This window comes from Chrysochloris asiatica, unplaced genomic scaffold (assembly GCF_000296735.1).
Source record: "Chrysochloris asiatica unplaced genomic scaffold, ChrAsi1.0 scaffold00086, whole genome shotgun sequence".
Taxonomy (NCBI): Eukaryota; Metazoa; Chordata; class Mammalia; order Afrosoricida; family Chrysochloridae; genus Chrysochloris; species Chrysochloris asiatica.
In genome coordinates, this window is record NW_006408604.1 from 7,290,450 (window position 1) to 7,300,679 (window position 10,230).

Sequence of the window (10,230 nt, forward strand, 5' to 3'; positions counted from 1 at the left end):
AACCTTTCTGTGAGCTACCCAATACATTGATTGAGCCACCTTGGCAGGACTCTTGTCCCAAAGCTAGAGGAATCCTTTTCAAACATTAGATTTTCATAATTGGTTATGGTCAGATTAGTAGATATGGTAGAGTAAACTAGATAGTAGAAGAATATCTGATACACTCATCCAACTTTACAGGCATAAATGTGTTTTTTGTGTTTTTTTTTTCATTTAATCCGTTTTCTTTGAACTTTGCTTTTATATCTCTCCAACCCCATTTAATTCACTAGAGGGTGTTTTAACACTGCGGGCAAAGCCTCCACCTCCTGATGAATTTGTTGACTGTTTCCAAAAGTTTAAACATGGATTTAACCTTCTGGTAAGTGAAAGTTATTTATATATGATTAAAAGATAACAAATGAAAAAAAAAAAAACTCTAGTAAAGATAGTCATGATTAAATTAAAAGACTAAATTGTTTTTTGTAGATTTTTGTGTTTTGCTTTTTCATTAATTAGAACAAAAATAATAAAATATGTTTATCTAAAAGACTTTGTAAAAAAAAAAAAAAGACTAAATTATTTTTTAAATAAACTTTCCTAATCTGACTCTGCCCAGGATGATGAGTATGCTAGAAATGAAATGAGGAATAAAGAATTCTTCCTCTGTGTCCATTTTGGGTCCTTTTGAATGTCTGTCTTCTGCTCAATTGCTGTAGTAACACAAGTTGTAAACATTGTCTATTTTTATAAAATTTGCAGGCCAAATTGAAGTCTCATATCCAAAACCCCAGTGCTTCAGATTTGGTTCATTTTTTGTTTACACCATTAAATATGGTAAGTTTTTATTAAGGGAGTAATCATTCTTCATGTGTTCTTTTAACTCCAAGGAATGGATCATTTACACATTTTTTCTTCATAAATTTGTTCTCTTTTGCCATTGAGAATGTAGAATTTGTAAGAAGCTTAAAGCTTAAAATCTTTGTAAGAAGCTTAAAAAATATCATTTAGTGCAAACACTTTGTTTTTTAAATGAGGAAATGGATACTCCTGCCAGAGCTAGGGAAATGAAAAGAGAGAAAGATTCATTGCACACATGTCTCAGTATAAACTAGAGTAAAATAACAGTATAGAATTTGTTCTCTTTCTCACAAAGCTGTCATGAATGGTCTTGAGTGCTCTAGAGATGTCTGGATGACTTCACTCCATGAAGTTATTCAAATACCACATTCCTTTCATTAAGATGTTCCTTACTGATAGGTTGGGTATGTAAAAATTTTAGCAACCAGGAATGCCTTCAAGGCTTCAGCCTAAAACTGAAGCATATGAATATATGAATTAATTTCAAGTTCAAAGGAAAAATCAGGCCCGAGGATATAAATTCAAGAATCATCTATTTATAGAAAGCATTTAAAGCCAAGAATTGGGTGAGATCATAAATGTGAAGAGAAACAAGGACTGGTTTTGCTCTGAGGAATTTCCGCCTAAGAACAGGAAGATGAAAAAGAACTACTAAAGAAGTCTGAGAAGAGGCAGTAAATTAGGTAGAAGAACATCAGGAAGAATGTGATATTCTGTAAGCCAAAAGAAGATAATGTATCCAATAGGACGATTGAGCAACTGTGTCAAATATCTCTACAGTGAAAGTTAGATTACCTTTGTGCCTTTGTAGCTGTCATAAAAAGGCAAAGAGTTCAGGGCAAATAGCTTTGTCTTTAAGAAGATAAATGGAAAAAAAACCACAAAACAATGGCACCAGCATTCTTCCCCAACACTCTTTGCTTCTTATCTGGGTTTCATTATTCATTATAAGTGCCTTCCCTTGACCATTCTGTTTAAAGGTATAATACTTCACAGCCCCCCCACCCCTGCCACACACAGAACTCAGACACCGTATTCAAGATTATGGGGTTTATTAGGGAAGTTAACAGATTCCAGTGCAGGATCAGGAAGTGGTCAGGCATGGTTCTTTTAGTCAGTTTAGCCTGTCCTTAGCTGTACCCATAGGCAGGTGATTCTCTGCCCTCGTAAAGTTACTAAGCTCTGTTAGGGTTGCTGATAAATGCTCAGTGGCATACCATTCCACTATGTACCTCAACCTGAAAGCACTCAGCTCTAGCTCTGTGGGTGAGTAAATCTAGCTCCCCAATTAATGGCACTCGTTCTGCACACTATCCTCCTGTCCAGTCAGCCAGATTCTCAGCTCTGTCTCATCCTCTGGTCCTTGGTTTTACTGCTGCCGCTCCTCTGTCGCTCCTCCCATGTCACAACTTCTTTTCCTGAGTTGAGGAGATTCACTGTGCAGGGCTCTCGGATCCAAAGGATACACTCGACTCCTACCTCTTCTGTGGTGGTACTCTGATTCCCCCTATGCTTCTGAGATGGCTCACTTAAATCCTCATTAGACTTCCAAATTTTTACAGTCACAATTAACACTGTTAACACTCACAGCTAAATCATACCTTCCTGTCAGTATCTTCTCCCAGCTTCTCTTACCTAGACCCATCAAGGCAAAAAATGTTGCTTGGTTGACATTATAATGACTTCAATCCTAGGAAGAACCATAGGAAGCAACTCACTGCATTGCAGTAATTTCTGCCAGTACCCACTTAACATCAATTATGCCCACATAATTCCTCATATGCCCACACCTAATTGCAAATGAATAGTCTCCAGCTGTGGTTTATATGCCATCTAACATGCACAGAAGTTTCTCTTTAAAAGGAAGATGGGGAGAAGGAATACTGTGGAAAAATTAGTTTTTAGTGTGCTTGTTGTGTGATAGGTATGGAGATCTGTGTATTGTACATCCCTGTCCCCTACAAGAAAGCTCTATCTCTTACAGGAGTAGAAATTATTCACATGAAGTATAATTTTTTTAAGTTAATACAATGGTGCATTGGGAGCAATTATCCTTGTAAAGTTGTTGGACAGTTCTGAGAGTTTATTAATTAAAAGGTTATATCACATGTGTCATAAGGAGCTCTGGTAGCGTAGTGGTTACGAATCGGGCTGTGAACCTTAAGGTCAGCAGTTCGAAACTACCAGCTGCTCTGTGGGAGAAAGATGAGGCTTTCTGCTCCTGCAAAGATTTATAGCCTCGGAAACCCTGTTCAGGATCGCTATGGGTCGGAACCGACTCGACGGCACTTAACAACAACAACAACATCACGTGTGTCATGCCCAGGACCCCAGGTGCACATCTCCATTTAAAAATTTTTAATATCTAGGTATGCTCTTTCCTTATAAATTGAATAAAGTAGGCATAATCAATATACTTCTTTCTAGTTTAATTTTTTCTATAGTTGTGTAGAGTTGTTGCTGTTAAGTGCTATCAAGTCAGTTCTGACTCAGTGATCCTGCATATGTTTTCTGAGGAGTGACTGGTGGATTTCAATTGCTGACTTTGAGGTTAGCTATCCAGTGCTTGTCCGACAGCGCCACACCAGGACTCATCGCATATAGTATACAATGGTGAATCAAAAAGCATTGCTACCAGTGTTCCAATTCATAAGTTTATTCAAAACAAAACATGTCTAAATATGTCTATGTCATCAGTGGATAGTTGCAGACAAATTCTCTTAGTAATATATTTGTTTCAATCTCATTAGGCTGCCCTTTAAAAAGATCCAATCAAAACAGTGGCTCCCAAGGGGGATTTGCTGGGCTGGTTAAGTTCAAGACAAAGGTTCTGGTAGCTGTTAATTGAAATTCCCAAAGGAGTAATCTTGATAGCTTCTCTCAGATGTCTTAGGATGATCACAGGGTCTTATACGGAAGACATAAGAAAATTGGAAACAATATTGGTGAGACAAAGGCCAGGAAAGCTGCACTGAGGAATTTTTTCCATCATGCCAGTACACCTGCTCATTCTTCAAGGCAGTAAAGGCTATCCTACAGATTTGTTCGGAAACCTTGCTCCATCCACCCTATATCCTAGATCATAATTTACCCCTTTAATTTTTTTTGCTCCCCAAATTTAAAGAATTTGAAAAGGAACACAGCTTGAATCCCTTGAAGATGCCCAAACTGCCATTTTGATATGGTGGAAATCAAGGAGCTCAGAATTCTTTGGGGAAGAGTTGTTGTTGTTGTTAAGTGACTTGGAATTGTCTCTGACTCATAGTGACCCTGTATAAGGTTTCCGAGGAGCAGCTGGTGGGTTTGAACTGCCAACCTTGTGGTTTGCAATCGAGTGCTGACCTTATAGCGCCACACTAGGAACATCACCTTCAGAAAGTGTATAGACTTAGATGGAGGCTATGTTGAGAATCAATAGCTTCACATTTAAATTTTGTTGTTGTTGTTGTTGTTGTTGTTCAGTAAAGGTTTCTATGATTTTGTCAGTACTTACCAGGTAATTGTGATTTTTTTTTTCCAAGCTTACGCTCTATGTAACCATATTGCCTGACAAAGAAGCTAAGAGTATTAGATGGAATAATAGAGTACACACAAAAAAGTGCTGGGATTTGGGGAACGCATAATAGCAGAAATCAAATAGAACACACATTTGGCCTCACACACAGACAGAATCCAAACAATCCTGAGATAAAAGTCACTCATCTACAGTTCCACATATTTGATAGGTCATTCCACTTTTCATAAGGGAGAACAAGGGAGAGAAGGTTAAAAGAATCTCTTTCTTTTAAGTACCTCCAGATGAAAGACTTTGTTATTTTAGGGAATAATGAGCAGTGTAGATGACTTACATTATAAAAAAGCCAATTGACTATTTATAAGAAGACAATAGCAGTAATGGTAATTGAGTTACGATATTTAGACGATTGCTCTGTGTATCATTTCTGTGACTTTTTAAAGGGAATTAAAATAATAAAATCAAGCTACTAAATTTCTGTAATTTTGATTTAAAGCATTACTTTGGTAATATCTTTCAGAAATGGAACAAATTAAATATTTCTCATATATTTTTCTTGAATAACTGAAAAAGTGAAAATAAGTAGATAGCCAAATAACAAGAGAGGAGCAAATATTATCCTGAATTAGAATATAACATGATTATTGCTTTACAAACATAGGAAAATAAGTAACTATCAGCATGAATGAAGCTGAGCAATAAGACATTACAAGATGATAGTCAAAGGTTTTATCAGTTAATTTATGAATTGTTCGATATGTTGTTGATATGTAGAAAGTATCCGATTTTTACTTCGCTTGTTATTATTGAATAATTATTGCTATGTGCTATATAAGTTCATTTGAAAATGAGATAAGGGCTATCCATATTTAGGAGTCCTGGTATGGTGCTATAATGTAAGCACTGGACTGCTAACCACAGATCAGTGGTTCAAACCCACCAGTCACTTCTGGGAAACCCTATACAGGGACACTGTGAGTTGGAACTGATATGACGGCACTTAATAGTAATTTCCATATTCAAAGAAGCAGCTACCTAATTTATAAAATGTATATCCTTAACACATTTCATACCATCTTAGTTTGAATATTGTTGTTAAGTGCCACCAAGTCAATTCCTACACATAGCTTGGAAACCCTATATAGGTTTTCCAAGGAGCAGTTGATGGATTTCAACAGGCAACCTTGCAGTTAGCAGTCCATTAGTGACCCTACAGTGCTTCATCATGATTCCAGTTTGAATGTTAAGAATATTATTTTAAAAGCAGTTTTTGCTGCCTCTTCTTGTGTTTTCTTCCATTTGCTTTAGCATCTCTGTGTTGGAGAGCAAGTTTCATAGTCTCTTCTGACATCCATTTTGGTTTTTTTCTTCTTTCTTGTCTTCTTAATGACCTTTTTTTTTCTTCCTGTATGATGTGATGTTCTTAATGGTATCCCACAACTCTTGTCATTTGTGTTGTATTCATCAAATCACTTCTTGATATATGATCTGTAAATTCAGGTGGGATATGATCAAGGTCATATTTTCGCTCTTGTAGACTTGTTTTAATTTCCTTTAGCTTCAGCCTGAATTTGCATACAAGAAATTGGTGGTCTGTTCCATAGTCTGTCACTGTCCTTGTTTTGACTGATAATGTGGATCTTTTCATGACCTCTTTCTACATATGTAGTCAATTTGATTTCTCTGTATTTCATCTGGTGAGGTCCATGTGTATAGTAGTATTTTATGCCTTTTGAAAAAGGTATTTGCATTAAGAAGTCATTTGTCTTGCAAAATTTTATCATGTGATCTCCAGCATCTTGTCTGTCACCATCGCTATATTTTTCCAACTGCTGATCCTTCCTTTTTGTTTTCCAGCCTTCGCATGCCAATCACCAGTAATTATCAATACATCTTGATTACATGTTTGATCAGTTTCAGGCTGAAGAAGTTGGTAGAATTTTTCAATGTCATCATCACTGGCTTTAGTGGTTGGTGCATGAATTTTAATAATAGTATTAACTGGTCTTCCTTGTAGCCGTATGGATATTATTCTATCGCAGACAACATTGTACGTTAAGATAGATCTTGACATGTTCTTTTTGATGATGACTGTAACACCATTCCTCTTCAATTTGTCATTCCCAACATAGTAAATCGTGTGCTTGTCAGATTCAAAATGGCCATTACCCATCAATTTCAGCTCACTAATGCCTAGAATATCGATGTTTATGCTTTCTATTTAATTTTTTTACAACTTTCACTTTTCCTAGATTCAGACTTTGTACATTTCATGTTTCAATTATTAATAGATGTTTATAGGTGATTCTCCCTATTTGAGTTGTGCCCCATCAGCAAATGGTTTGTGTCAGCTTGTCGTTTGTGTCAGCCTGATCAATTCTACTCTGAGGGAGTAGCTCCTCCCCAGTGTATTTTGAGTACCTTCCAACCTGAGAGATGCATCTTCCAACACTATATCTTACAGCGTTCTGGTGCTCTTCATCATGTTTCAATATTCTGGTGCTATTTTACTGTGTTTTATTGCTCTTCATAAGGGTTTCAGTGACTAAATATTTGGAAGTAGTCCTTCTCTCCTTCTTCCTCGTCTGTCTTAATCTGGAAGCTCATCTGAAACCTTTTCACCATCGGTGACCCTTCCAGTATTTAAATACTGGTGGCATAGCTTTCAGAATCACAACAACACTTAGGCCACCACAGTATGACAAACTGACAGGTGAGTGGTGGTGAGAAAACAGTTGGGGGTGGTATGTGAGAGTTAACCCTGTGGGGCTAGGAAAAGTTTCCCAGAAGTGGTGGTACCTGGTAGCACCTGAGTAGAGTACCAAATGGTGGTGGAGTGGTTTCTGAGTAATAGGAACATCATATGCAGATAAAAAGGAAGCAAAATTGTATAGTGTGCTCAGAACACCAGCATGACTGGAGGGAGATTGATTCTTGGTCTTGAGCCATTAAAAAAAAAAAAAAAAATCTTCTCTACTTGTGCTCTATCTCTGAGAAAGTAAGTTATTTATGAAGGAGCTCTGGTTTCTGCTCTAGAAGATAACTACCATCTCTTTAGCCAAGACATCACTCCTGAGAAGCTAGTTTTGAGCAGTTTTTGGAATCCACTTATTTTGCTTATCAGAGAGTTGCACCTGTTTATTTGTGTCTGCTGCTCATTAAATTATCCATATTAATCAAGGCAACTTCCTAGAATTAAAATCTAGGGAAAAAAACCCTTAATTAAAAGTACCAATTCTTCTTTGTCTTTCTTCTATGGGTCTCTTTATAGTTTTCTGCTTTTATAGGCACAGCCATAAACTGTTAACTTGAGAATTGTTTCTCTCTATTGTATTAACCTTATAGAGTTGCTTTTTTCAAGTTTGGGACAATACATTTGACAGTGGGTTCCAACTCATAGCGACCTGTGTAGGGTTTCAGAGGAGCAGCTGGTGGGCTCGAACCACTGTCTTTGCGATTAACAGCCTGATGCTTATCCTACAGTGCTACACTAGGACTCCTCACAGTGGATATTCATATAATAAACATCAAGAAGATTTAAACCACCTGACCTAGAATCCTTTGGCTAGTCAGTGTATTTACAGGGAAAATGCAGTCATTTGAAAGTTGTTAAACTATTAAGTTTCCATTTTAATTACTAGGCACCTTAGAGCTAGGCAGAGACTTGTAGTAAGCTATTTGAAAATTCAGTAGTACATTGCATGACATCAAAATTTAATTTGTGTATTTAAAAACAGTGCTTGATTTTTACATGGATTTTAGTCTAAACATTTAAAAATATATACAAATAGTCATTTCGTTGCCAATTTTTACTTTTAGGTGGTACAGGCAACAGGAGGTCCTGAACTCGCTGGTTCAGTACTCAGCCCCCTATTGACTAAGGATACAGTTGATTTCTTAAATTATACTGTCACTTCTGAGGAACGCCAGTTGTGGATGTCATTGGGAGAAGCATGGATAAAAGCCAGGTAAACATACATGACTTTGTATTACTATTTGATATATGTAATACTTTAAGTACTGTTCTTTGGTTTTATATGACTCTATCAGACATTATTGGACCTTTTTATGTATGAAGGATTATGTGTTACAGAATGGAAAAGTCTAAATACTGAAAAAGCTAGAAATTTGAAGTAGCTTCAGAAAAACTCAGGAAAAAATGGAATTGACAGGTAATGGAGTTTCTTCACCAACTTTTTAAAAACTCCTCCTACAGTGGAGGAGCTATAAGTACATACAACATAAGGAACTAGGCCGGAAATTAGGTCTATACAAAATACAACTGAACTGGTCTGCAGGAGCAGTAAGAAAGAGGATGTAGAGAGACGTTTGTTAGTTTTCAAAGAAGAAGCGGCATTTAAAATCAATGTAAGATAGTAATACAATCTAGTATTTGCGTAGTATTTATAGTGTTTTCTAGGCACTGTTCTATATATATAGTCCTATATATATAGTGTTTTCTAGACACACTTCATATAAATAGTTATCTCCATTTTGTAGATGAGGAAACAGACATAGAGACATTAAGACATTTGATTAAAGTCAAATAAACTGGAAGAACTGGGAATTAAACTGTAAACAAAGGAGGTGGGGCTAGAACCAGACCTCCTCTAATTTCACAAGGGGGAAAGGAGAATCAAACTGACATCAGTCAAGGCCCATTCCTATGAGACTGAGGTCAGACGTTCTCCATCCTTCTCTACCAAATCTGGTACCAATCCTCCCTCACACAGTCCTCTACTCAGCTGGATTCGATAATTCATTGCAGTGACCACACAGATCTCAGGCACCATACTCACAGTTATGGGGTTTATTAGAGAACTTAATAGGTTACAATCAGGGTTAGAAATACTCAGGGCACAGTTCTTCCAGTCAGAACAGCCTTTCCTCAGCCATACTTTCAGGTAGACCTCTTTCTGGCCTTTGGCCCCTTGATCTGACCTCTCCCCTGCAAGGACAATACTACAAAGCTCTTTTATGACTGCTGATAAATACCCAAAGGACACTCCACTCCTCAGCCTGAAGGTACTCAGCTCTAGCTCAGGCAGATCCAGGTCCCCAACGACTTTCCTGGAGGCATTCTGCTCCTCAAGTGATCCTCCTGCCCAAAGGCACTCAGCTTTATTTGTTCCATGTCCACCACTCAGAAGTGGATGTTAATAATTAACTTTGTTTAATTACCTTTCAGCAGAATGCATAGGATTTCCACAAATATGTAGCAGAAAAAGGACCTTCCCAATAGAAAGAAAAGTATAAGTACAGGCATGAATTGGGGCAATGAAGAGAATGAAATATGGTTTTGGGTTTAGCTGGAATACTTTGAGTAGTTGGTGATTGTGGAGAAGGGCGGAAGGAGGAATGGTGCTGAGTCATATAGACATGCAGGACTGGGTTATGAAGGTCTTTGGATGCCATGCTAAGCAGCTGGAACATGGTTCTGTAGGTTGTAGAGAACCAATAAGTATGAAAAGGGAATGCTCTAGAATGTTCAGTGTGGTAGTTGAGTATAGTGAGGACAGGGACAAAAAACAGTAGAGGCAGGAAATTCCCATGGATTGTTAATGGTATGGTTGTTGCTGTTAAGTGCTGTTGAGTCAGTTCCAACTCAACTCAACCTTATGACCAGCAGAATGAAACACTGCCCAGTCCTTTGTCATCCTCACAATCATTGTTAAACTTTAGCCCATTGTTGTTGCCACTGTGCTAATCCATCTCATTGGAGGTGGGGAGTCTTCCTCGTTTTCTCTGACCCTCCACCCTTCTCCAGGGATTGGTCCCTCCTGATAATAAGTCTGAAGTATAAGAGATGAAATCTTGCCATCTTGGCTTCTAAGGAGCATTCTGGTTGTACTTCTTCCAACACAGATTTTTTTTTT

At 37.5% G+C, this 10,230-nt stretch overlaps 1 protein-coding gene across 1 annotated transcript in view; it reads left to right on the top strand.

The window, feature by feature from the left end:
- The window catches only part of EPS8 (epidermal growth factor receptor pathway substrate 8), a 285,097-nt gene that overhangs the window by 205,633 nt on the left and 69,234 nt on the right, over positions 1-10,230 (top strand). The window contains exons 11-13 of the mRNA XM_006866026.1: positions 273-361; positions 742-816; positions 8,174-8,322. Of these exons, the coding sequence (XP_006866088.1) occupies positions 273-361; positions 742-816; positions 8,174-8,322 (313 nt within the window). The remainder of the gene's footprint in view (positions 1-272; positions 362-741; positions 817-8,173; positions 8,323-10,230) is intronic.